The following is a 26342-nucleotide window of genomic DNA, read 5'->3' on the forward strand; positions in this document are numbered from 1 at the left end:
GTGTTTCCTTTGGCTGCATCATTAATGAGGTGGGAAGTGGCCGATGCGGCGTGAAAACCTGCCATTGAGGCTTGGGGTGGGGGGGGGGGGGGTAAAACATCTCTGTTCACGCCCGCTACAGCACTTAGTGCAAATCTGGGACGATTCTGCTCTTTCTTTCCTTTTTCATAAATGTAAATTCTTTCTTCCAAAATGTTTGCTTAAAATGCAAGTAAATACAAGAAACCCACTGGATACCTTGTTAAATATCTAGGCAATATAAATTGAATGATATATTTTTAAAGGGGATACCAGAACACACATACACATACCTGAGGGTGTATGTACACCAAACTCTGAAGATGGCAGGACAAGTTGACTAAACTGTTTTTAAAAAAGCAAATTGGATCTTTTATTTTATAAATAGCGATATACTGTACAAAAGCAAAGTTTAGTGTGAGATGGTGGCGTACTGTTCATATCACTGGACTAGTAATCCAGAGGCCCGACCTAATACTCTGGGGACATGGGTTCAAATCTCACCATGGAAGTTGGTGAACTCAATTAATAAATTCAGTAATTGTGACCTTGAAACTATCATAAATTGTTGTGAAAACCCATCTGGTTCACTAATGTCCTTCAGGGAAGGAAATCTGCTGTCTTTACCTGCTCTGGCCTACATGTGACTCCAGACCCACAGCAATGTGGTTGACCCTTAACTGCCCCCTGAAATGACCTAACAAAGCACTTGGTTCAAGGGCAATTAAGGATGGGCAATAAATGCTGGCATTGCTGGTGGTGCCCACATCTAATGAAAGAATAAAGTTATACTAAACCTTTATAAATCACCGGTCAAGGCCTAGCTGGAGTACTGCGTCCAGATTTTAGGAAGGACGTCTTGGAGAGGGTGCACAGGAGATTTACTAGAATGGTACCGGGGATGAGGGAGTTCAGTCATGTGGGGAGACTGGGGAATCTGGGATTGATCTCCTTGGAGCAGAGAAGGTTAAGCGGAGATTTAATAAAGGCGTTCAAAATTAAGAAGGGATGTTGATCGAGTAACTGTTTCCACTGGTAAGAGGGTTGGTAACCAAGCAACACAGATTTAAGATAATTGGCAAAAAAAACCTAGGAAGAGAAAAGAATGTTTTACACAGCGGAGTTAACCTCTACCTCTGTGAAACTTTAATCTTAAAATTAGAGCTAGGCATTTCAGGGTTCATGTTGGAAAGCACTTCCTCAAACAGAGGGTAGTGGAAATCTGGAAACCCCTCCCCAAAAAGCTGTTGAGACGAAGGATCGATTGGAAGTTTCAAAACTGATAGATTTTTGTTAGGCAAGGGTTTTACGCGTTGAGGATTCAAGGTGGTCGATGGAGATGAGGGCGAGATCAGCAATGATCTAACTGAATCGCGGGAGAGGTCTGGAGGGCTGACTGGCCTCCTCCTGTTCCTTGGTTTCTTAAAGTCATTGCTGTTTCTGGATAATCTCTTCAGCATTCTTGAATTACAGATTCTAATGTTTCTTCCTTTCTTCACAGCCAAGATGACTCCGCATGCAATTCCTGAAGCACCAGTGACCCCAACCCTGGACCCAAAGGAGCATAGGGAACGCATGATGTGCAGGAGGTTAAAGGTCATTGAAGAACTAGTAGAGACTGAAAAAGATCACTTCAATGATCTGGATCTGTGCATCACACAAGTGGTTCAACCACTAAGAGAGAAAAAAGTAATATTCTCAAAACAATTCTTAACCATTTGAATAAAAGATTGATTTTTCATCTTTATAGCTTATATTTGTTGACATACTTTCTTAATGCACTGGTATTTCCCTAGTCAATTGGATTTTTCAGAGTTAAAACTAATCCCACATTTTGAGCTTTTGTCAAATTCTGCAATACTCTATATCCTCTCCACCACCAAAACCACCTATTTCCGGCTCCATAACATTGCCTGTTACCTCCCTGCCTCAGCTCATCTTCCACTGAAGCCCTCACATTTGTCTTTGTTATCTCTATTCCAACCCATTTCAACGTTCTTCTGCCTGGCTTTCCTCCTTCCCCCACTCCAAAATTGAACTTGATCTCACCCAAAACTCTGCCAATCCTAATTCACATCAAACTCTGTTCGCCCATCACCCTTGTGCATGCTGATCTACCTTGGCTCCAAGTTGGGAGGAACCTCGATTTTAAAATTTCCACCTTTGGTTTCAAAACCCTCCATGGTCTTGTCCCTCCTTATCTCTATAACCTCCTCCAGCTCTACAACCCACCAAGTTCTCTGCACTCCTCCAACTGTAGCCTCACACCCATCCCTGATTTTAATCATTTCGCCATCGTGCTTTCAGCTGCCCAGGCCCTAAGCTCCGGAATCCCTCCCTAAACCTCTCTCTCCTCCTTTGAGACACTCCTTAAATCTTCCTGTTTGACCAAATCTTTAGTCACCTGTCCTAGTGCTTCCTCGAGTGGCTTGGTGTGAAACTTTCTTTGATGATGGGTCCTGTGAAGCGCCTTGGGGCACTTTGATTATGTTAATGATGCTAAATAAATGAAAGTTGTTGTTGTTGTAATATGGAGTAAGGACAATCATATTAACCCATCGTGGGTGAATCACAGATGTGTGTATCGTGTTGAACTGATTTTCTGTATCTTTGGATATACCCGACCTCACTTACAGTTGTGATTGGCCTATGTCCAAGATGCTGCTTTTACATTGTCCTTCTCTTCCTCTTCTTCCTTTCCTTCTTTTCCTCTATCCCATCTCCCCATCCTTTTCCCTTTCCTTGTCCTTCCCTTCCTTTCACACAATGATGGACAGGTGTATAACGCCGCACAGGTAACGGTTCGTTTCTGAGAGCGTTTGTTGAAAAGAAAACAAAAGCAAGTCACACACAAAATACTGAAACTCTGAAACACTCAGCAGGTCCGTGGGGAGAGAAACAGAGTTAACCTTTCAGGTCGATGACCTTGCATCAGAATGGGAAAAGTTAAAGGTGTGATAGGTTTGGAGCAAGTACAGAGGCAGGGAAGTGGGAGTGAAAAGGACAAAGGAAGATCTGCAATTGGTTAGAGGGCAGGAGGCATTAAATAATGGTGCAAGGCAGAAAAAACACTGAAGGGACAAGAAAAGGAAAGAAAAGAAGTCGGGTTTGTTCTATCCCTGCCCGTGGTTATATGCGTCCGTGTGCGAGGGTGCGTGTACATTAGTTTTATTGATTGCTCACCTGTTAAACCTTGTTCTCAGAGAGTTACCAGGCAGATTAGAAATAAAGTTCTGATACATCAGATGATTCTGCTGGGCTATAATGGTGAGAGGTTGTTAGAACGACAGCATTTTACAGAACTGGAGAAGTGACATTAGCCCAATGAGGTATTGGAAGGTGTGAGGAAGGTTGATAAGGATGATGCCAGGACTGAACAGTTACAGTTATCAGCAGAGGTAAAACAGGCTGGGGGTCTTTTCTTTAGAAAAGACAAGGCTGAGGGGTGACCTGATGGAGGTCTTTTTAAAATGATGAAGGGATTTGATAGGGTGGACATAGAGAAGATATTTCCATTTGTGGGGCAGACCAAAACGGGCGGCCATGATTATAAGACGGTCACTAATAAACCCAATGGGGAATTCGGGAGAAACTTCATTACCCAGAGAGTGGGGAGAGTGTGGAACTCACTAACACGGGAGTGGTTGAGATGAATAGTGTAGATACACGGAAGAGGAAGCTAAATAAACACATGAGGAAGAAAGGAGTATAAAGATGTGCTGATAAGGTGAGATGAAGTAGGGTGGGAAAAGACTTCTGTGACCAGTTGGTTGAATGGCCTGTTTCTGTGCTGTAAATGTAATGTTACTGGATTCCTGAGCTCAAAGAGATGAGATACTTTACCATTTATTTCCACCTAGTGCTGTAGTAAATGAGCACAACAAAGACTAGATTGTGTTGTCTTTGTTGTGGCGTGTTTGTAAATTGATGTGGGTTTGTATCTGCAGATGGAGAGTCTCGATGTGGACAGGTTATTCAGCAACATTGAATCAGTCCATCAGATATCAGCCAAGCTCCTGTCAATGTTACAATACACTGTCACTGAGGATGAGCCAGAAATGCAAATGATCGGTATGTAAGCAGTGAATTAGAATATACTTGTGTTTAACAATCGGACATCCCAAAGGAACCAGAACTTTAAAGAGCAGTAGGAGGCCGTGTAGCTCTCTCTGACTTCACTGATTTTGTGCAAGAGCAATTTAAAACCAATCTCCTTCTCTGCCCATTACCCTATATCCACTTCTACATTTAATTGTTTATCTCTTTTTTTTGTATAAGATGTAGTGGTCTCTGTTTCAACCACTGCCTGTGGCAAAATGTTCCATCCTGCAATAATAACACTCCACGCAAAGAAATATCTTGTCATTTTCCTCCTTACTCTCTTGATATTACCCCTTTGTTTCTAACTCCCTAAACAGAGTAATCATCTTCTCAATTCACTCACTTGGAGCCTTTGTAATTTGGAAAACCTCTATTCAATCACCTCTCCATGGAATCAACCACTCTGGGGATTGGGCAGGAAAGCAGAGCTGAGATATAAAATCAGTCATGGTCTTACTGAATGGGGGAAGCAGGCTGCTCCTATTTCTCATATTCTTAGACTTTTCTGCTCTAGTGGCAAATCCCATCCCCCCAACCCCCCCCCCAATATTTCAAATCTCTCTTTAAATCCACAGTTCCCATCTCTGGCATCAGCCTTTAGTCTATGTTGCCTACTTTTTTATGGCTTTTAATGTTCTTTCTAAAAGTGTCCCCAGTGCTCCAGCTGTGACCTAACCAATGTTTTGTACAAATGCATAATTAATTCTTTACTCTAGTACTCAATTTATAACACACAAGAAAGCTTTTTGTTTTTTTGTATGGCTTTCATACCTGCGCTTACACTGTCAGTAAATGATGTCTCTTCCAGTGAAATCAGCTTGAAGCCAGCGTAACAGTATTGCATTGGTAGTAAGGTTGGAATTCATCCATGTTCCTGTTGGATATAATAGCATTGTGTTCCTTATGAATTTGATTGACAATCAACAGAGAAAATGAGAAATAGTTTAAATCAGTAACGTCCCTCCCCACAATTCTTTCGTTCATGTGAAACGGGGGATTGATTCTGATTCACTGATGTGAAGTAGAGTTGCCAACGCTTCCACCATCCACACTCTTACCAGGCAGCTTCCTACACTGAGCTGATGGCGCTAAGCACTTGCCATGACCACAGGTGCCAAGTGCAAAGGCGATGCTTGTGAAGTATTTCGGGTAGTTCAGTAAGTACCTACCCTCTATTTACCAATGGTAATATAAAGCTCTGCTGTGATTTCGGGCATTCTCAGGTAATCTGCTTCTCACACCGGGTGGGGGGGGGGGGGGGGGGGTGGATGTTTCCTTTGTCGGGCGGGTTCGGCGGGGGGCAGATGGGGGTGGTCGGGAAGCCGACTGCCGCCCGCGATAGGGGCCGGAACGCGGTTTCACGCTGTGTGGGCCAATTAAGGCTGGCCCGGCGTGAAAGGTGTGCTGCAGCGGGGAGGGAGGAGGGCGAGTGTGAGCTTTGCGAATGCACACAGGCGCGCACTTGAAAATCTCCCTGAGAGACGCAGCTGCCTCGGCGAGGTGAACATTTTTCAAAATAAAAAAATAGAAGATTTTTGAAATGTTATAAAACATGTCCCCTCACGTGACCCTATCACATGAGCAGGGACAAGTTAAATATAATGTTAAGAGTTTTTAATTTTTTTTTAATGATTGGTTGAAACCTCATTCCACCCCGTGGATGAGGTTTTGCCAAAAATGCAAAGGCCGCTTGGCCTTTTTGCCCACCAGCTAACTGACAGGTTGGACGGGCAGTGAAAAATTTAAATCAATTGCACTGTTCATGGCCCTAATAGGCCTTTTAATTGTCGGTAGGCGTGTTGCCGATTCCTGTGCACACCTGCCGACTGAAATATCACGGGAGTGCGCAATGATGTCGGGACGTTTGCCCAATGTCATCGCGCGTCAGTGAAAAATTCAGCCCCAGGATAAGTTGCAATGAGCTGAATGATGAAATTCTGGGTATAACCATCAATAAGTAGCAGAGGCAGTTGGTAAATGAAGATTGACTTTTTGGATTGTTTACTTTTTTGGCTTAACTACCTGTCATATCATATACATGGTGCACAAAAATCATGTTAACACCAAGGGCGGGACTATCCACTCCCACCAGCAGTAGCAATCGTGGCGTGCAGGGGCACTAAATGTGGCGCGATGGAACATCACTTTCCCACTGGCAGGAAATTAGTTTGGAATTTTGTTCTCCCAACTTTGATGGTGGGGTAAAGATGGGCCGAGTTTCCCGCTGATCTATGTCAGGAACCACAATTGCATCCGTTTGCATCTCATGAATGCTCATTAGAGGGCCAACTGGGCAGAATCAAATTCCCTCCCCAGATTATGTGCCCCACTAGCGGATAATTAGAACGGTCTGTTTCCCGACTGTATACAAGTGGCATGCACCTGGCCAGCTTTGGTTTATCAATGACTGTGAGGTATGTAGACATTGTTTTAACCTACTTTTAAGATGGCTGCTGCTAGATTTTGATTGCCTGTATCACAAACTGTGCCAAGGATAGGCACAGGAGGCGATGCCAGCAGGGAGGGAGGAGACAGAGGCAGAACTGGTGAGGGCGGTGTTGTGGAACACTGGGGTGGATGGGGAAGGCAGGACTATGGGGTGGGGGGAATGGGTGGAACAGGGAAGGAAGGGGGAAGAAGAGCAGGACTAGGGGATGGGCAATGAACAGAGTTGAGTAGTGAAAGACTGTTCTGGAGCAAGAGTTATAAGACAGTCCATGGAATAGTCAGAGACTGTCGTGTGGCTGAGGCCACACTGTTGGGGGTATCTTGAAGAGAGAGACTTGGGACTGTGCAGACATGTTAGAGGGCTCTGCATGGCATGTCTTGGTCCCAGAGGGAAGGAAAGGCCTCTCTGGGCAGTGAAGGTCATGCACAGCATGGTGGGCAGGGGGTGGTCAGACACTTGGTCCTGGGAGTTAGAGGTGTGATACTGTGAGGCAGATGACACAGTCATGGTCAGGGGAGGCATCTGCATCCTGTAAGCCTGTAGCTGCAAAGTCTTGGGTTGGGGGGGTGGTATCAGTGTGGTATTGGATGGTCTCATTGGGGTGGTGGGGGGATGGTGTGGTGGTATCCCAGAAAGTAAGGGTGCATGTGGTCTTGAGAAAGGGAGGGGTCAAGTCGACAAAGGGCATGGGGACATCAACATTAAAGGGTTTGGGGAGAACGGGAATATCCACATGCACTATCTTGACTCCGTTCTCTCCCCTTGTCCAGTCTCTTCCCACCTACATCTGCGATTCCTCTCACGCCCTACATCATATCAACAATTTCCTGTTCCCTGGCCCCAACCCCCACCTCTTCACCATGGAGGTCCAATCCCTCTACGCCTCCATCACCCACCTGGATGGTCTGAGGGCTCTCTGCTTCTTCCTCGAAGGGGGACCCTATCATGTTTCTGGGAGGGAGGAGAAGGCATGAGGGCGGATGCGTGGGAGATGGGCCGGACACGGTTGAGGGCCCTGTCAACCACCGTGGGCGGAAAACCTCGGTTACAGAAGAAGGAAGACACGTCAGAGGAACTGTTTTTGAAAGTGGCATCATCGGAACAGATGCGACAGAGGCCAAGTAACTGAGAAAATGGGATGGAGCCCTTACAGGAAGCGGGGTGTGAGGAGCTGTAGTCAAGGTAGCTGTGGGAGTCGGTAGACTTGTAATGGATATTGGTGGACAGTCCATCACCAGAAATTGAGACAGAGAGGTCAAGGAAGGGAAGGGAAGTGTCAGAGATGAACCATGTGAAAATGATGGAGGGGTGGAAATTGGAAGCAAAATTAATAAATTTTTCCAGATCCAGACGAGAGCATGAAGCAGCACCGAAGTAATCATCGATGTACCGGAGAAAGAGTTGCGGAAGGGCGCCAGAGTAGGACTGGAACAAGGAATGTTCCACATACCCCATAAAGAGACAGGCATAGCTGGGGCCCATGCGGGTACCCATAGCCACACCTTTTATTTGGAGGAAGTGAGAGGAGTTTAAGGAGAAATTGTTCAGTGAGAGAACAAGTTCAGCCAGACGGAGGAGAGTAGTGGTGGATGGGGATTGTTCGGGCCTCTGTTTGAGGAAGAAGCTAAGGGCCCTCAGACAATCCCGGTGGGGGATGGAGGTATAGAGGGATTGGACGTCCATGGTGAAGAGGAGGCGGTTGGGGCCAGGAAACTGGAAATTGTTGATATGATGGAGGGTGTCAGAGGAATCGTGGGAAGAGACTGGACAAGGGGAGAGAGAATGGAGTCATGGTAGCAAGAAATGAGTTCCGTGGGGCAGGAACAGGCTGACATGATTGGTCTGCTGGGTCAGTCCTGTTTGTGGATTTTGGGTAGGAGATAGGAGCGGGCCATCCAAGGTTGGGAGACTATGAGGTTGGAAGCTGTGGAAGGAAGATCTCCAGAGGAGATGAGGTCAGTGACAGTCCTAGAAACAGTGGCTTGATGTTCAGTGGTGGGGTCATGGCCCAGGGGGAGGTAGGAGGAAGTGTCTGCGAGTTCATGCTCAGCCTCTGCGAGGTAGAGGTCAGTGCGCCAGACAACAACAGCACCACCCTTGTCAGCGGGTTTGATGACAATGTCAGGGTTGGACCTGAGAGAACGGAGTGCAGCAAGTTCAGAAAGAGACAGATTAGAGTGGGTGAGAGGAAATTGAGACAACTGATGTCATGCCAACAATTCTGAATGAAAAGATCAAGAGAAGGGAGGAATTCAGGTGGAGGGAGAATATTGGAGGCGGGTAAAAGGATCCATTGAACGGGGGGAGGACTCCTGCCCAAAGAAGTGAGCACGGAGACAAAGGCAGCAGAAGAAGAGTTCAGCATTGTGCTGGGCCCGAAATTCATAACTCATAACTCTACATTTGTTGGACGTGTGCCAAGTTTGCATGCCTGGCCTTTGGGAGAGACATGGCCCAGACAGTTTTGACCCAGCAGCCAATGAGCACTTATCCCCGGCATCGATCCTGCTGAGCACTCATCAGGAGATGTGCCGGAGCATCGCTTCCATACCATGACCGTCCTCGACATTGTCCATCTCACAAAGCTCAATCATTTCTGAGAACTCTTTAAGTCAACGAGTGCACAGTCATGTCATGATTTATATTGATTTTCATTCTGTGACTCAGACGGATTCTGTGAAGCACCGCTAGGCAGCCACTCAGAAATAAATTGTAGTCAGGATTTTACAGCCTCGCTGTGGTGTGTCTCTCCCCGGAGGATGCAGTGAGCCATCTAAATCTCCATTCGGTTTGTCAGAACCATAATATCCCACAGAACGGGAGAGGCCATAAAATCCTGGCCTCTGATTCTCATAGCTAAGTGGACGGGTTCATCACACACCTCTGACAGAACACACCCGTCCAGCAGAGGGGGAGGCAGTGGCATAGTGATATTGCCGCTGGACTGATAATCCAGAGACCCAGGGTAATGCTCTGGGGACCTGAATTCGAATCCCGCCACAGCAGATAGTGGAATTTGAATCCAGTTAAAACCTGGAATTAAGATGATGATTGTTATAAAAACCCATCTGGTTCACAATCCCCTTTAGGGAAGGAAATCTGCTGTCCTTACCTAGTCTGGCCTACATGTCACTCCAGAGTTGACTCTTAAAAGTGCCCTCTGAACAACGGCAATTAAGGATGGGCAATAAATGTTGGCTGAGCCAGTGAAGCCTACAAACAAATTTAAAAAAGACACACCAAGTGTAACCAATGCTCTCCCATCGCTCAGCACCATGCATCAGGGGAGTGGGGGCTAATAAAGGAATGGCATTCAGCTTTATATGCAGAGAAGAAATTACACTGCACAGAGGCATGAAAAGCTATGAGATTCAGCGATGAATACTGCTTTAACCAAAACCTCACAGTAATAAAATAAATGCCATTACAGGGCATTTGGGTGAAAAGACTCCAACGTTGGTTGTGATGAATACTTAACATCCACAAGCTACAGACTTCAGTGCGAGAGCATCAGGATAATCAATAACCTTGACTGATTCTTAGGAGGTTACATAATGTCTGTCAGAGAGGCGAGGGTTACATGTATCTTGTCCATCGTTTTGATATAGAAAGTGTCTTTGTTCACGTCACTGATGTGGATCTAGAGGCGAATCACCGTCATGAGATTGAGTGAGGCTGAATGAAATGGAGGAACAAAATGGGTGATAATGAGGATAAACGTGGGACCTTGCATCACATTGATTAGCCATTCACTACCTGAGACTTGAAGAGAAAAGTGAAATGTATTTACAATGGTGCAAGCCATCCACAGTGGACGAACACCCGTGCCACCATTGTGCATTCAAAGCTTCTTAATTTTCCTAACTCTACGGTTACATCCAGGTGCAGCTCCGACATCCAGCAGCAGAAGTGGAGGCAGCTTGCCCACTGCTATACCCTGTTGTCTGAGATGGCTTCAGCGGGCAGCCCCCTTGGCCTGACCTGTTGGAGTTGATGGGGTCATAGGCAGAGGGGATTTGGAGTGGCAGGGCAGCCTTGGAGTGCCCTGGGTGGATTCCCCGGGGTGTCTGGGGTGCCCAAGGAGGCCCCCCACTGACTCCTTGAGGAGAAGGGGCATCTGGAGGGAGGTTGAGGTACCCCATCCTCCTCTCACCTAGCCACTGCACCCTTGGCTACAGCAATGGGGTACAGGTCCGAGCGCAAATCTGACAAACTGCTGGACATGGGTCTCCAAGGCAACCGCTGTGTTTGACATGGAGACTTTGATGCGTTGGCATGACATCAGACAGAACATGGAGGAGGAGGTGGGGGTGTGGGGGTGGAGGTGGGGGGTGGTGAGGGTGGGAGTGAAGGGGGTGGTGAGGGGTCTGGGAGTGGGAGTGAAGAGGGTGGTGGGGTTGGGAGTGAAGGGGGTGGTGGGGGGGGGGTGGGGTTGGGAGTGAAGGGGGTGGTGGGCGTGGGAGTGAAGAGGGTGGTAGGAGTGGGAGTGAAGGGGGTGGTGGGGGTGGGAGTAAAGAGGGTGGTGGGGGTGGGAGTAAAGAGGGTGGTAGGAGTGGGAGTGAAGGGGGTGGTGGGGGTGGGAGTAAAGAGGGTGGTGGGAGTGGGAGTGAAGGGGGTGGTGGGGTGTGTGTGGGAGTGGGAGTAAAGAGGGTGGTGGGAGTGGGAGTAAAGAGGGTGGTGGGAGTGAAGGGGGTGGTGGGAGGGTGTGTGGGAGTGGGAGTGAAGGGGGTGGTGGGGGTGGGAGTAAAGAGGGTGGTGGGAGTGGGAGTGAAGGGGGTGGTGAGGGGTCTGGGAGTGGGAGCGAAGAGGGTGGTGGGGTTGGGAGTGAAGGGGGTGGTGGGGGGGGTGGGGTTGGGAGTGAAGGGGGTGGTGGGGGTGGGAGTGAAGAGGGTGGTGGGAGTGAAGGGGGTGGTGGGAGGGTGTGTGGGAGTGGGAGTGAAGGGGCTGGTGGGGTGTGTGTGGGAGTGGGAGTAAAGAGGGTGGTGGGAGTGGGAGTAAAGAGGGTGCTGGGAGTGAAGGAGGTGATGGGAGGGTGTGTGGGAGTGGGAGTGAAGAGGGTGGTGGGGTTGGGAGTGAAGGAGGTGGTGGGAGAGTGTGTGGGAGTGGGAGTAAAGAGGGTGGTGGGAGTGAAGGGGGTGGTGGGAGGGTGTGTGGGAGTGGGAGTGAAGGGGGTGGTGGGGTGTGTGTGGGAGTGGGAGTAAAGAGGGTGGTGGGAGTGAAGGGGGTGGTGGGAGGGTGTGTGGGAGTGGGAGTGAAGAGGGTGGTGGGGTTGGGAGTGAAGGGGGTGGTGGGGGGGTGGGGTTGGGAGTGAAGGGGGTGGTGGGAGGGTGTGTGGGAGTGGGAGTGAAGGGGGGTGGTGGGAGTGGGAGTGAAGAGGGTGTGTGGGAGTGGGAGTGAAGGGGGTGGTGGGGGGGTGGGACTGGGAGTGAAGGAGGTGGTGGGAGTGAAGGGGGTGGTGGGAGGGTGTGTGGGAGTGGGAGTAAAGAGGGTGGTGGGAGTGAAGGGGGTGGTGGGAGGGTGTGTGGGAGTGGGAGTGAAGAGGGTGGTGGGAGTGAAGGGGGTGGTGGGAGGGTGTGTGGGAGTGGGAGTGAAGAGGGTGGTGGGAGTGAAGGGGGTGGTGGGAGGGTGTGTGGGACTGGGAGTGAAGGAGGTGGTGGGAGTGAAGGGGGTGGTGGGAGGGTGTGTGGGAGTGGGAGTAAAGAGGGTGGTGGGAGTGAAGGGGGTGGTGGGAGGGTGTGTGGGAGTGGGAGTGAAGAGGGTGGTGGGGTTGGGAGTGAAGGGGGTGGTGGGAGGGTGTGTGGGATTGGGAGTGAAGAGGGTGGTGGGGTTGGGAGTGAAGGGGGTGGTGGGGGGGTGGGACTGGGAGTGAAGGGGGTGGTGGGGGTGGGAGTAAAGAGGGTGGTGGGAGTGAAGGGGGTGGTGGGAGGGTGTGTGGGAGTGGGAGTGAAGAGGGTGGTGGGGTTGGGAGCGAAGGGGGTGGTGGGAGTGAAGGGGGTGGTGGGAGGGTGTGTGGGAGTGGGAGTAAAGAGGGTGTGTGGGAGTGGGAGTGAAGAGGGTGGTGGGAGTGGGAGTGAAGAGGGTGGTAGGATTGGGAGTGAAGAGGGTGGTAGGATTGGGAGTGAAGGGGGTGGTGGGAGTGGGAGTAAAGCGGGTGGTGGGAGTGAAGGGGGTGGTGGGAGGGTGTGTGGGAGTGGGAGTGAAGGGGGTGGTGGGAGGGTGGTGGGAGTGGGAGTGAAGGGGCTGGTGGGGTGTGTGTGGGGGTGGGAGTAAAGAGGGTGGTGGGAGTGGGAGTAAAGAGGGTGGTGAGAGTGAAGGGGGTGGTGGGAGGGTGTGTGGGAGTGGGAGTAAAGAGGGTGGTGGGAGTGGGAGTAAAGAGGGTGGTGGGAGTGAAGGGGGTGGTGGGAGGGTGTGTGGGAGTGGGAGTGAAGGGGCTGGTGGGGTGTGTGTGGGAGTGGGAGTAAAGAGGGTGGTGGGAGTGAAGGGGGTGGTGGGAGGGTGTGTGGGAGTGGGAGTGACGGGGGTGGTGGGAGGGTGTGTGGGAGTGGGAGTAAAGAGGGTGGTGGGAGTGAAGGGGGTGGTGGGAGGGTGTGTGGGAGTGGGAGTGAAGAGGGTGGTGGGAGTGAAGAGGGTGGTGGGAGTGAAGAGGGTGGTGGGGTTGGGAGTGAAGGGGGTGGTGGGGGGGGTGGGGTTGGGAGTGAAGGGGGTGGTGGGAGGGTGTGTGAGAGTGGGAGTAAAGAGGGTGGTGGGAGTGGGAGTAAAGAGGGTGGTGGGAGTGAAGGGGGTGGTGGGAGGGTGTGTGGGAGTGGGAGTGAAGAGGGCGGTGGGGTTGGGAGTGAAGGGGCTGGTGGGAGGGTGTGTGGGAGTGGGAGTGAAGGGGGTGGTGGGGGGGTGGGACTGGGAGTGAAGGGGGTGGTGGGAGGGTGTGTGGGAGTGGGAGTGAAGGGGGTGGTGGGAGGGTGTGTGGGAGTGGGAGTAAAGAGGGTAGTGGGAGTGAAGGGGGTGGTGGGAGGGTGTGTGGGAGTGGGAGTAAAGAGGGTGGTGGGAGTGAAGGGGGTGGTGGGAGGGTGTGTGGGAGTGGGAGTGAAGGGGGTGGTGGGAGGGTGTGTGGGAGTGGGAGTAAAGAGGGTAGTGGGAGTGAAGGGGGTGGTGGGAGGGTGTGTGGGAGTGGGAGTAAAGAGGGTGGTGGGAGTGAAGGGGGTGGTGGGAGGGTGTGTGGGAGTGGGAGTGAAGGGGGTGGTGGGGGGGTGGGACTGGGAGTGAAGGGGGTGGTGGGAGTGAAGGGGGTGGTGGGAGGGTGTGTGGGAGTGGGAGTGAAGGGGCTGGTGGGGTGTGTGTGGGAGTGGGAGTAAAGAGGGTGGTGGGGTGAAGGGGGTGGTGGGAGGGTGTGTGGGAGTGGGAGTGAAGGGGGTGGTGGGAGGGTGTGTGGGACTGGGAGTGAAGGGGGTGGTGGGAGGGTGTGTGGGAGTGGGAGTGAAGAGGGTGGTGGGGTTGAGAGTGAAGGGGGTGGTGGGGGGGTGGGACTGGGAGTGAAGGGGGTGGTGGGGGGGTGGGACTGGGAGTAAAGGGGGTGGTGGGAGGGTGTGTGGGAGTGGGAGTGAAGAGGGTGGTGGGGTTGGGAGCGAAGGGGGTGGCGGGAGTAAAGAGGGTAGTGGGAGTGAAGGGGGTGGTGGGTGGGTGTGTGGGAGTGGGAGTGAAGGGGGTGGTGGGGGGGTGGGACTGGGAGTGAAGGGGGTGGTGGGAGGGTGTGTGGGAGTGGGAGTAAAGAGGGTAGTGGGAGTGAAGGGGGTGGTGGGAGGGTGTGTGGGAGTGGGAGTAAAGAGGGTGGTGGGAGTGAAGGGGGTGGTGGGAGGGTGTGTGGGAGTGGGAGTGAAGGGGGTGGTGGGGGTGGGAGTAAAGAGGGTGTGTGGGAGTGGGAGTAAAGAGGGTGGTGGGAGTGAAGGGGGTGGTGGGAGGGTGTGTGGGAGTGGGAGTAAAGAGGGTGGTGGGAGTGAAGGGGGTGGTGGGGTGTGTGTGGGAGTGGGAGTGAAGGGGGTGGTGGGAGTGAAGGGGGTGGTGGGGTGTGTGTGGGAGTGGGAGTGAAGGGGGTGGTGGGAGTGAAGGGGGTGGTGGGGTGTGTGTGGGAGTGGGAGTGAAGGGGGTGGTGGGAGGGTGTGTGGGAGTGGGAGTGAAGGGGGTGGTGGGAGTGAAGAGGGTGGTGGGAGGGTGTGTGGGAGTGGGAGTGAAGGGGGTGGTGGGGGGGTGGGACTGGGAGTGAAGGGGGTGGTGGGAGGGTGTGTGGGACTGGGAGTGAAGGGGGTGGTGGGAGGGTGTGTGGGACTGGGAGTGAAGGGGGTGGTGGGAGGGTGTGTGGGAGTGGGAGTGAAGAGGGTGGTGGGGTTGGGAGCGAAGGGGGGTGGCGGGAGTGAAGGGGGTGGTGGGAGTGAAGGGGGTGGTGGGAGGGTGTGTGGGAGTGGGAGTGAAGGGGCTGGTGGGGTGTGTGTGGGAGTGGGAGTGAAGGGGGTGGTGGGAGTGAAGGGGGTGGTGGGAGGGTGTGTGGGAGTGGGAGTGAAGGGGGTGGTGGGAGGGTGTGTGGGACTGGGAGTGAAGGGGGTGGTGGGAGGGTGTGTGGGAGTGGGAGTAAAGAGGGTAGTGGGAGTGAAGGGGGTGGTGGGAGGGTGTGTGGGAGTGGGAGTGAAGGGGGTGGTGGGGGGGTGGGACTGGGAGTGAAGGGGGTGGTGGGAGGGTGTGTGGGAGTGGGAGTAAAGAGGGTAGTGGGAGTGAAGGGGGTGGTGGGAGGGTGTGTGGGAGTGGGAGTGAAGGGGCTGGTGGGGTGTGTGTGGGAGTGGGAGTGAAGGGGGTGGTGGGGGTGGGAGTGAAGAGGGTGGTAGGAGTGGGAGTGAAGGGGGTGGTGGGGGTGGGAGTAAAGAGGGTGGTGGGAGTGAAGGGGGTGGTGGGAGGGTGTGTGGGAGTGGGAGTGAAGGGGGTGGTGGGGGTGGGAGTAAAGAGGGTGGTGGGGGTGGGAGTAAAGAGGGTCATGGGAGTGGGAGTAAAGAGGGTGGTGGGAGTGAAGGGGGTGGTGGGAGGGTGTGTGGGAGTGGGAGTGAAGGGGGTGGTGGGAGTGAAGGGGGTGGTGGGGTGTGTGTGGGAGTGGGAGTGAAGGGGGTGGTGGGAGTGAAGAGGGTGGTGGGAGGGTGTGTGGGAGTGGGAGTGAAGAGGGTGGTGGGGTTGGGAGTGAAGGAGGTGGTGGGAGAGTGTGTGGGAGTGGGAGTAAAGAGGGTGGTGGGAGTGAAGGGGGTGGTGGGAGGGTGTGTGGGAGTGGGAGTGAAGGGGGTGGTGGGGTGTGTGTGGGAGTGGGAGTAAAGAGGGTGGTGGGAGTGAAGAGGGTGGTGGGGTTGAGAGTGAAGGGGGTGGTGGGGGGGTGGGACTGGGAGTGAAGGGGGTGGTGGGAGGGTGTGTGGGAGTGGGAGTGAAGGGGGTGGTGGGGGGGTGGGACTGGGAGTGAAGGAGGTGGTGGGAGTGAAGGGGGTGGTGGGAGGGTGTGTGGGAGTGAAGGGGGTGGTGGGAGTGAAGGGGGTGGTGGGGTGTGTGTGGGAGTGGGAGTGAAGGGGGTGGTGGGAGGGTGTGTGGGAGTGGGAGTAAAGAGGGTGGTGGGAGTGAAGGGGGTGGTGGGAGGGTGTGTGGGAGTGGGAGTGAAGGGGGTGGTGGGGGTGGGAGTAAAGAGGGTGTGTGGGAGTGGGAGTAAAGAGGGTGGTGGGAGTGAAGGGGGTGGTGGGAGGGTGTGTGGGAGTGGGAGTAAAGAGGGTGTGTGGGAGTGGGAGTAAAGAGGGTGGTGGGAGTGAAGGGGGTGGTGGGGTGTGTGTGGGAGTGGGAGTGAAGGGGGTGGTGGGAGTGAAGGGGGTGGTGGGGTGTGTGTGGGAGTGGGAGTGAAGGGGGTGGTGGGAGTGAAGAGGGTGGTGGGAGGGTGTGTGGGAGTGGGAGTGAAGGGGGTGGTGGGGTGTGTGTGGGAGTGGGAGTGAAGGGGGTGGTGGGAGGGTGTGTGGGAGTGGGAGTGAAGGGGGTGGTGGGGGGGTGGGACTGGGAGTGAAGGGGGTGGTGGGAGGGTGTGTGGGACTGGGAGTGAAGGGGGTGGTGGGAGGGTGTGTGGGAGTGGGAGTGAAGAGGGTGGTGGGGTTGGGAGCGAAGGGGGTGGCGGGAGTGAAGGGGGTGGTGGGAGTGAAGGGGGTGGTGGGAGGGTGTGTGGGAGTGGGAGTGAAGAGGGTGGTGGGGTTGGGAGTGAAGGGGGTGGTGGGAGAGTGTGTGGGAGTGGGAGTGAAGAGGGTGGTGGGGTTGGGAGTGAAGGGGGTGGTGGGGGGGTGGGACTGGGAGTGAAGGGGGTGGTGGGAGTGAAGGGGGTGGTGGGAGGGTGTGTGGGAGTGGGAGTGAAGGGGCTGGTGGGGTGTGTGTGGGAGTGGGAGTAAAGAGGGTGGTGGGAGTGAAGGGGGTGGTGGGAGGGTGTGTGGGAGTGGGAGTAAAGAGGGTAGTGGGAGTGAAGGGGGTGGTGGGAGGGTGTGTGGGAGTGGGAGTGAAGGGGGTGGTGGGGGGGTGGGACTGGGAGTGAAGGGGGTGGTGGGAGGGTGTGTGGGAGTGGGAGTAAAGAGGGTGGTGGGAGTGAAGGGGGTGGTGGGAGGGTGTGTGGGAGTGGGAGTGAAGGGGGTGGTGGGGTGTGTGTGGGAGTGGGAGTGAAGGGGGTGGTGGGGGTGGGAGTGAAGAGGGTGGTAGGAGTGGGAGTGAAGGGGGTGGTGGGGGTGGGAGTAAAGAGGGTGGTGGGAGTGAAGGGGGTGGTGGGAGGGTGTGTGGGAGTGGGAGTGAAGGGGGTGGTGGGGGTGGGAGTAAAGAGGGTGGTGGGGGTGGGAGTAAAGAGGGTCATGGGAGTGGGAGTAAAGAGGGTGGTGGGAGTGAAGGGGGTGGTGGGAGGGTGTGTGGGAGTGGGAGTAAAGAGGGTGTGTGGGAGTGGGAGTAAAGAGGGTGGTGGGAGTGAAGGGGGTGGTGGGAGGGTGTGTGGGAGTGGGAGTGAAGGGGGTGGTGGGAGTGAAGGGGGTGGTGGGGTGTGTGTGGGAGTGGGAGTGAAGGGGGTGGTGGGAGTGAAGAGGGTGGTGGGAGGGTGTGTGGGAGTGGGAGTGAAGGGGGTGGTGGGAGGGTGTGTGGGAGTGGGAGTGAAGAGGGTGGTGGGGTTGGGAGTGAAGGAGGTGGTGGGAGAGTGTGTGGGAGTGGGAGTAAAGAGGGTGGTGGGAGTGAAGGGGGTGGTGGGAGGGTGTGTGGGAGTGGGAGTGAAGGGGGTGGTGGGGTGTGTGTGGGAGTGGGAGTAAAGAGGGTGGTGGGAGTGAAGAGGGTGGTGGGAGGGTGTGTGGGAGTGGGAGTGAAGAGGGTGGTGGGGTTGAGAGTGAAGGGGGTGGTGGGGGGGTGGGACTGGGAGTGAAGGGGGTGGTGGGAGGGTGTGTGGGAGTGGGAGTGAAGGGGGTGGTGGGGGGGTGGGACTGGGAGTGAAGGAGGTGGTGGGAGTGAAGGGGGTGGTGGGAGGGTGTGTGGGAGTGGGAGTGAAGGGGGTGGTGGGAGTGAAGGGGGTGGTGGGGTGTGTGTGGGAGTGGGAGTGAAGGGGGTGGTGGGAGTGAAGAGGGTGGTGGGAGGGTGTGTGGGAGTGGGAGTGAAGGGGGTGGTGGGAGTGAAGGGGGTGGTGGGGTGTGTGTGGGAGTGGGAGTGAAGGGGGTGGTGGGAGTGAAGGGGGTGGTGGGAGGGTGTGTGGGAGTGGGAGTGAAGGGGGTGGTGGGGTGTGTGTGGGAGTGGGAGTAAAGAGGGTGGTGGGAGTGAAGAGGGTGGTGGGAGGGTGGTGGGAGTGGGAGTAAAGAGGGTGGTGGGAGTGAAGAGGGTGGTGGGAGGGTGTGTGGGAGTGGGAGTGAAGGGGTGGTGGGAGGGTGTGTGGGAGTGGGAGTGAAGGGGGTGGTGGGAGTGGGAGTGAAGAGGGTGTGTGGGAGTGGGAGTGAAGGGGGTGGTGGGGGGGTGGGACTGGGAGTGAAGGAGGTGGTGGGAGTGAAGGGGGTGGTGGGAGGGTGTGTGGGAGTGGGAGTAAAGAGGGTGGTGGGAGTGAAGGGGGTGGTGGGAGGGTGTGTGGGAGTGGGAGTGAAGAGGGTGGTGGGGTTGGGAGTGAAGGGGGTGGTGGGAGGGTGTGTGGGATTGGGAGTGAAGAGGGTGGTGGGGTTGGGAGTGAAGGGGGTGGTGGGGGGGTGGGACTGGGAGTGAAGGGGGTGGTGGGGGTGGGAGTAAAGAGGGTGGTGGGAGTGAAGGGGGTGGTGGGAGGGTGTGTGGGAGTGGGAGTGAAGAGGGTGGTGGGGTTGGGAGCGAAGGGGGTGGTGGGAGTGAAGGGGGTGGTGGGAGGGTGTGTGGGAGTGGGAGTAAAGAGGGTGTGTGGGAGTGGGAGTGAAGAGGGTGGTGGGAGTGGGAGTGAAGAGGGTGGTAGGATTGGGAGTGAAGAGGGTGGTAGGATTGGGAGTGAAGGGGGTGGTGGGAGTGGGAGTAAAGAGGGTGGTGGGAGTGAAGGGGGTGGTGGGAGGGTGTGTGGGAGTGGGAGTGAAGGGGCTGGTGGGGTGTGTGTGGGAGTGGGAGTAAAGAGGGTGGTGGGAGTGAAGGGGGTGGTGGGGTTGGGAGTGAAGGGGGTGGTGGGGGGGGTGGGGTTGGGAGTGAAGGGGGTGGTGGGAGGGTGTGTGGGAGTGGGAGTGAAGAGGGTGGTGGGAGTGAAGAGGGTGGTGGGGTTGGGAGTGAAGGGGGTGGTGGGGGGGGTGGGGTTGGGAGTGAAGGGGGTGGTGGGAGGGTGTGTGGGAGTGGGAGTAAAGAGGGTGGTGGGAGTGGGAGTAAAGAGGGTGGTGGGAGGGTGTGTGGGAGTGGGAGTGAAGGGGGTGGTGGGGGGGTGGGACTGGGAGTGAAGGGGGTGGTGGGAGGGTGTGTGGGAGTGGGAGTAAAGAGGGTGGTGGGGGTGGGAGTAAAGAGGGTCATGGGAGTGGGAGTAAAGAGGGTGGTGGGAGTGAAGGGGGTGGTGGGAGGGTGTGTGGGAGTGGGAGTAAAGAGGGTGTGTGGGAGTGGGAGTAAAGAGGGTGGTGGGAGTGAAGGGGGTGGTGGGGTGTGTGTGGGAGTGGGAGTGAAGGGGGTGGTGGGAGTGAAGAGGGTGGTGGGAGGGTGTGTGGGAGTGGGAGTGAAGGGGGTGGTGGGGGGGTGGGACTGGGAGTGAAGGGGGTGGTGGGGTGTGTGTGGGAGTGGGAGTAAAGAGGGTGGTGGGAGTGAAGGGGGTGGTGGGAGGGTGTGTGGGACTGGGAGTGAAGGGGGTGGTGGGAGGGTGTGTGGGAGTGGGAGTGAAGAGGGTGGTGGGGTTGGGAGCGAAGTGGGTGGCGGGAGTGAAGGGGGTGGTGGGGTGTGTGTGGGAGTGGGAGTAAAGAGGGTGGTGGGAGTGAAGGGGGTGGTGGGAGGGTGTGTGGGACTGGGAGTGAAGGGGGTGGTGGGAGGGTGTGTGGGAGTGGGAGTGAAGGGGGTGGTGGGGGGGTGGGACTGGGAGTGAAGGGGGTGGTGGGAGTGAAGGGGGTGGTGGGAGGGTGTGTGGGAGTGGGAGTAAAGAGGGTGGTGGGAGTGAAGGGGGTGGTGGGAGGGTGTGTGGGAGTGGGAGTGAAGGGGGTGGTGGGAGGGTGTGTGGGAGTGGGAGTGAAGGGGGTGGTGGGAGGGTGTGTGGGAGTGGGAGTAAAGAGGGTAGTGGGAGTGAAGGGGGTGGTGGGAGGGTGTGTGGGAGTGGGAGTGAAGGGGGTGGTGGGGGGGTGGGACTGGGAGTGAAGGGGGTGGTGGGAGGGTGTGTGGGAGTGGGAGTAAAGAGGGTAGTGGGAGTGAAGGGGGTGGTGGGAGGGTGTGTGGGAGTGGGAGTAAAGAGGGTGGTGGGAGTGAAGGGGGTGGTGGGAGGGTGTGTGGGAGTGGGAGTGAAGGGGGTGGTGGGGGTGGGAGTAAAGAGGGTGGTGGGGGGTGGGAGTAAAGAGGGTCATGGGAGTGGGAGTAAAGAGGGTGGTGGGAGTGAAGGGGGTGGTGGGAGGGTGTGTGGGAGTGGGAGTAAAGAGGGTGTGTGGGAGTGGGAGTAAAGAGGGTGGTGGGAGTGAAGGGGGTGGTGGGGTGTGTGTGGGAGTGGGAGTGAAGGGGGTGGTGGGGTGTGTGTGGGAGTGGGAGTGAAGGGGGTGGTGGGAGTGAAGAGGGTGGTGGGAGGGTGTGTGGGAGTGGGAGTGAAGGGGGTGGTGGGAGGGTGTGTGGGAGTGGGAGTGAAGGGGGTGGTGGGAGGGTGTGTGGGAGTGGGAGTGAAGGGGGGTGGTGGGAGGGTGTGTGGGAGTGGGAGTGAAGGGGGTGGTGGGAGGGTGTGTGGGAGTGGGAGTGAAGAGGGTGGTGGGGTTGGGAGCGAAGGGGGTGGCGGGAGTGAAGGGGGTGGTGGGAGGGTGTGTGGGAGTGGGAGTGAAGGGGGTGGTGGGGGGGTGGGACTGGGAGTGAAGGGGGTGGTGGGAGTGAAGGGGGTGGTGGGAGGGTGTGTGGGAGTGGGAGTGAAGGGGGTGGTGGGGGGGTGGGACTGGGAGTGAAGGGGGTGGTGGGAGGGTGTGTGGGAGTGGGAGTAAAGAGGGTAGTGGGAGTGAAGGGGGTGGTGGGAGGGTGTGTGGGAGTGGGAGTAAAGAGGGTGGTGGGAGTGAAGGGGGTGGTGGGAGGGTGTGTGGGAGTGGGAGTGAAGGGGGTGGTGGGGGTGGGAGTAAAGAGGGTGGTGGGGGTGGGAGTAAAGAGGGTCATGGGAGTGGGAGTAAAGAGGGTGGTGGGAGTGAAGGGGGTGGTGGGAGGGTGTGTGGGAGTGGGAGTGAAGAGGGTGTGTGGGAGTGGGAGTAAAGAGGGTGGTGGGAGTGAAGGGGGTGGTGGGGTGTGTGTGGGAGTGGGAGTGAAGGGGGTGGTGGGAGTGAAGGGGGTGGTGGGGTGTGTGTGGGAGTGGGAGTGAAGGGGGGTGGTGGGAGTGAAGAGGGTGGTGGGAGGGTGTGTGGGAGTGGGAGTGAAGGGGGTGGTGGGGGGGTGGGACTGGGAGTGAAGGGGGTGGTGGGGTGTGTGTGGGAGTGGGAGTAAAGAGGGTGGTGGGAGTGAAGGGGGTGGTGGGAGGGTGTGTGGGAGTGGGAGTGAAGAGGGTGGTGGGGTTGGGAGCGAAGGGGGTGGCGGGTGTGAAGGGGGTGGTGGGAGTGAAGGGGGTGGTGGGAGGGTGTGTGGGAGTGGGAGTGAAGGGGGTGGTGGGGGGGTGGGACTGGGAGTGAAGGGGGTGGTGGGAGTGAAGGGGGTGGTGGGAGGGTGTGTGGGAGTGGGAGTGAAGGGGGTGGTGGGAGGGTGTGTGGGAGTGGGAGTGAAGGGGCTGGTGGGGTGTGTGTGGGAGTGGGAGTAAAGAGGGTGGTGGGAGTGAAGGGGGTGGTGGGAGGGTGTGTGGGAGTGGGAGTGAAGGGGGTGGTGGGAGGGTGTGTGGGAGTGGGAGTGAAGAGGGTGGTGGGGTTGAGAGTGAAGGGGGTGGTGGGGGGGTGGGACTGGGAGTGAAGGGGGTGGTGGGAGGGTGTGTGGGAGTGGGCGTGAAGAGGGTGGTGGGGTTGGGAGCGAAGGGGGGGTGGCGGGAGTAAAGAGGGTAGTGGGAGTGAAGGGGGTGGTGGGAGGGTGTGTGGGAGTGGGAGTGAAGGGGGTGGTGGGGGGGTGGGACTGGGAGTGAAGGGGGTGGTGGGAGGGTGTGTGGGAGTGGGAGTAAAGAGGGTGGTGGGAGTGAAGGGGGTGGTGGGAGGGTGTGTGGGAGTGGGAGTAAAGAGGGTGTGTGGGAGTGGGAGTAAAGAGGGTGGTGGGAGTGAAGGGGGTGGTGGGGTGTGTGTGGGAGTGGGAGTGAAGGGGGTGGTGGGAGTGAAGGGGGGTGGTGGGGTGTGTGTGGGAGTGGGAGTGAAGGGGGTGGTGGGAGTGAAGAGGGTGGTGGGAGGGTGTGTGGGAGTGGGAGTGAAGGGGGTGGTGGGGTGTGTGTGGGAGTGGGAGTGAAGGGGGTGGTGGGAGTGAAGAGGGTGGTGGGAGGGTGTGTGGGAGTGGGAGTGAAGGGGGTGGTGGGGGGGTGGGACTGGGAGTGAAGGGGGTGGTGGGAGGGTGTGTGGGACTGGGAGTGAAGGGGGTGGTGGGAGGGTGTGTGGGAGTGGGAGTGAAGAGGGTGGTGGGAGTGGGAGTGAAGAGGGTGTGTGGGAGTGGGAGTGAAGGGGGTGGTGGGAGTGAAGGGGGTGGTGGGGTGTGTGTGGGAGTGGGAGTGAAGGGGGTGGTGGGAGTGAAGAGGGTGGTGGGAGGGTGTGTGGGAGTGGGAGTGAAGGGGGTGGTGGGGTGTGTGTGGGAGTGGGAGTGAAGGGGGTGGTGGGAGTGAAGAGAGTGGTGGGAGGGTGTGTGGGAGTGGGAGTGAAGAGGGTGGTGGGGTTGGGAGTGAAGGAGGTGGTGGGAGAGTGTGTGGGAGTGGGAGTAAAGAGGGTGGTGGGAGTGAAGGGGGTGGTGGGAGGGTGTGTGGGAGTGGGAGTGAAGGGGGTGGTGGGGTGTGTGTGGGAGTGGGAGTAAAGAGGGTGGTGGGAGTGAAGAGGGTGGTGGGAGGGTGTGTGGGAGTGGGAGTGAAGAGGGTGGTGGGGTTGAGAGTGAAGGGGGTGGTGGGGGGGGTGGGACTGGGAGTGAAGGGTGTGGTGGGAGGGTGTGTGGGAGTGGGAGTGAAGGGGGTGGTGGGAGTGGGAGTGAAGAGGGTGTGTGGGAGTGGGAGTGAAGGGGGTGGTGGGGGGGTGGGACTGGGAGTGAAGGGGGTGGTGGGGGTGGGAGTAAAGAGGGTGGTGGGAGTGAAGGGGGTGGTGGGAGGGTGTGTGGGAGTGGGAGTGAAGAGGGTGGTGGGTTGGGAGCGAAGGGGGTGGTGGGAGTGAAGGGGGTGGTGGGAGGGTGTGTGGGAGTGGGAGTAAAGAGGGTGTGTGGGAGTGGGAGTGAAGAGGGTGGTGGGAGTGGGAGTGAAGAGGGTGGTAGGATTGGGAGTGAAGAGGGTGGTAGGATTGGGAGTGAAGGGGGTGGTGGGAGTGGGAGTAAAGAGGGTGGTGGGAGTGAAGGGGGTGGTGGGAGGGTGTGTGGGAGTGGGAGTGAAGGGGGTGGTGGGAGGGTGGTGGGAGTGGGAGTGAAGGGGCTGGTGGGGTGTGTGTGGGGGTGGGAGTAAAGAGGGTGGTGGGAGTGGGAGTAAAGAGGGTGGTGGGAGTGAAGGGGCTGGTGGGGTGTGTGTGGGAGTGGGAGTAAAGAGGGTGGTGGGAGTGGGAGTAAAGAGGGTGGTGGGAGTGAAGGAGGTGGTGGGAGGGTGTGTGGGAGTGGGAGTGACGGGGGTGGTGGGAGGGTGTGTGGGAGTGGGAGTAAAGAGGGTGGTGGGAGTGAAGGGGGTGGTGGGAGGGTGTGTGGGAGTGGGAGTGACGGGGGTGGTGGGAGGGTGTGTGGGAGTGGGAGTAAAGAGGGTGGTGGGAGTGAAGGGGCTGGTGGGGTGTGTGTGGGAGTGGGAGTAAAGAGGGTGGTGGGAGTGAAGGGGCTGGTGGGGTGTGTGTGGGAGTGGGAGTAAAGAGGGTGGTGGGAGTGAAGGGGGTGGTGGGAGGGTGTGTGGGAGTGGGAGTGAAGAGGGTGGTGGGAGTGAAGAGGGTGGTGGGAGTGAAGAGGGTGGTGGGGTTGGGAGTGAAGGGGGTGGTGGGGGGGGTGGGGTTGGGAGTGAAGGGGGTGGTGGGAGGGTGTGTGGGAGTGGGAGTAAAGAGGGTGGTGGGAGTGGGAGTAAAGAGGGTGGTGGGAGGGTGTGTGGGAGTGGGAGTGAAGGGGGTGGTGGGGGTGGGAGTGAAGGGGGTGGTGGGAGGGTGTGTGGGAGTGGGAGTAAAGAGGGTGGTGGGAGTGGGAGTAGAGAGGGTGGTGGGAGGGTGTGTGGGAGTGGGAGTGAAGGGGGTGGTGGGAGTGGGAGTGAAGAGGGCGGTGGGGTTGGGAGTGAAGGGGCTGGTGGGAGGGTGTGTGGGAGTGGGAGTGAAGGGGGTGGTGGGGTGTGTGTGGGAGTGGGAGTAAAGAGGGTGGTGGGAGTGAAGGGGGTGGTGGGAGGGTGTGTGGGAGTGGGAGTGAAGGGGGTGGTGGGAGGGTGTGTGGGAGTGGGAGTGAAGGGGGTGGTGGGAGGGTGTGTGGGAGTGGGAGTGAAGGGGGTGGTGGGGGGGTGGGACTGGGAGTGAAGGGGGTGGTGGGAGGGTGTGTGGGAGTGGGAGTAAAGAGGGTGGGGGGGGGTGGGAGTAAAGAGGGTCATGGGAGTGGGAGTAAAGAGGGTGGTGGGAGTGAAGGGGGTGGTGGGAGGGTGTGTGGGAGTGGGAGTAAAGAGGGTGTGTGGGAGTGGGAGTAAAGAGGGTGGTGGGAGTGAAGGGGGTGGTGGGGTGTGTGTGGGAGTGGGAGTGAAGGGGGGTGGTGGGAGTGAAGGGGGTGGTGGGGTGTGTGTGGGAGTGGGAGTGAAGGGGGTGGTGGGAGTGAAGAGGGTGGTGGGAGGGTGTGTGGGAGTGGGAGTGAAGGGGGTGGTGGGGGGGTGGGACTGGGAGTGAAGGGGCTGGTGGGGTGTGTGTGGGAGTGGGAGTAAAGAGGGTGGTGGGAGTGAAGGGGGTGGTGGGAGGGTGTGTGGGAGTGGGAGTAAAGAGGGTGGTGGGAGTGAAGGGGGTGGTGGGAGGGTGTGTGGGAGTGGGAGTGAAGAGGGTGGTGGGGTTGGGAGCGAAGTGGGTGGCGGGAGTGAAGGGGGTGGTGGGAGTGAAGGGGGTGGTGGGAGGGTGTGTGGGAGTGGGAGTGAAGGGGGTGGTGGGGGGTGGGACTGGGAGTGAAGGGGGTGGTGGGAGTGAAGGGGGTGGTGGGAGGGTGTGTGGGAGTGGGAGTAAAGAGGGTGGTGGGAGTGAAGGGGGTGGTGGGAGGGTGTGTGGGAGTGGGAGTGAAGGGGGTGGTGGGAGGGTGTGTGGGAGTGGGAGTGAAGGGGGTGGTGGGAGGTGTGTGGGAGTGGGAGTAAAGAGGGTAGTGGGAGTGAAGGGGGTGGTGGGAGGGTGTGTGGGAGTGGGAGTGAAGGGGGTGGTGGGGGGGTGGGACTGGGAGTGAAGGGGGTGGTGGGGTGTGTGTGGGAGTGGGAGTAAAGAGGGTAGTGGGAGTGAAGGGGGTGGTGGGAGGGTGTGTGGGAGTGGGAGTAAAGAGGGTAGTGGGAGTGAAGGGGGTGGTGAGAGGGTGTGTGGGAGTGGGAGTAAAGAGGGTGGTGGGAGTGAAGGGGGTGGTGGGAGGGTGTGTGGGAGTGGGAGTAAAGAGGGTGGTGGGAGTGAAGGGGTGGTGGGAGGGTGTGTGGGAGTGGGAGTGAAGGGGGTGCTGGGGGTGGGAGTAAAGAGGGTGGTGGGGGTGGGAGTAAAGAGGGTCATGGGAGTGGGAGTAAAGAGGGTGGTGGGAGTGAAGGGGGTGGTGGGAGGGTGTGTGGGAGTGGGAGTAAAGAGGGTGTGTGGGAGTGGGAGTAAAGAGGGTGGTGGGAGTGAAGGGGGTGGTGGGAGGGTGTGTGGGAGTGGGAGTAAAGAGGGTGTGTGGGAGTGGGAGTAAAGAGGGTGGTGGGAGTGAAGGGGGTGGTGGGGTGTGTGTGGGAGTGGGAGTGAAGGGGGTGGTGGGAGTGAAGGGGGTGGTGGGGTGTGTGTGGGAGTGGGAGTGAAGGGGGTGGTGGGAGTGAAGAGGGTGGTGGGAG

At 57.1% G+C, this 26342-nt stretch overlaps 1 protein-coding gene across 2 annotated transcripts in view; it reads left to right on the top strand.

The window, feature by feature from the left end:
* The window catches only part of arhgef38 (Rho guanine nucleotide exchange factor (GEF) 38), a 110434-nt gene that overhangs the window by 27315 nt on the left and 56777 nt on the right, over positions 1-26342 (top strand). For both annotated transcript variants that reach the window (XM_041193435.1, XM_041193446.1), the window contains exons 2-3: positions 1520-1707; positions 3966-4089. In XM_041193435.1, the coding sequence (XP_041049369.1) occupies positions 1520-1707; positions 3966-4089 (312 nt within the window). The remainder of the gene's footprint in view (positions 1-1519; positions 1708-3965; positions 4090-26342) is intronic.

The sequence above is a fragment of the Carcharodon carcharias genome, chromosome 1, assembly GCF_017639515.1.
Source record: "Carcharodon carcharias isolate sCarCar2 chromosome 1, sCarCar2.pri, whole genome shotgun sequence".
Lineage (NCBI taxonomy): Eukaryota > Metazoa > Chordata > Chondrichthyes > Lamniformes > Lamnidae > Carcharodon > Carcharodon carcharias.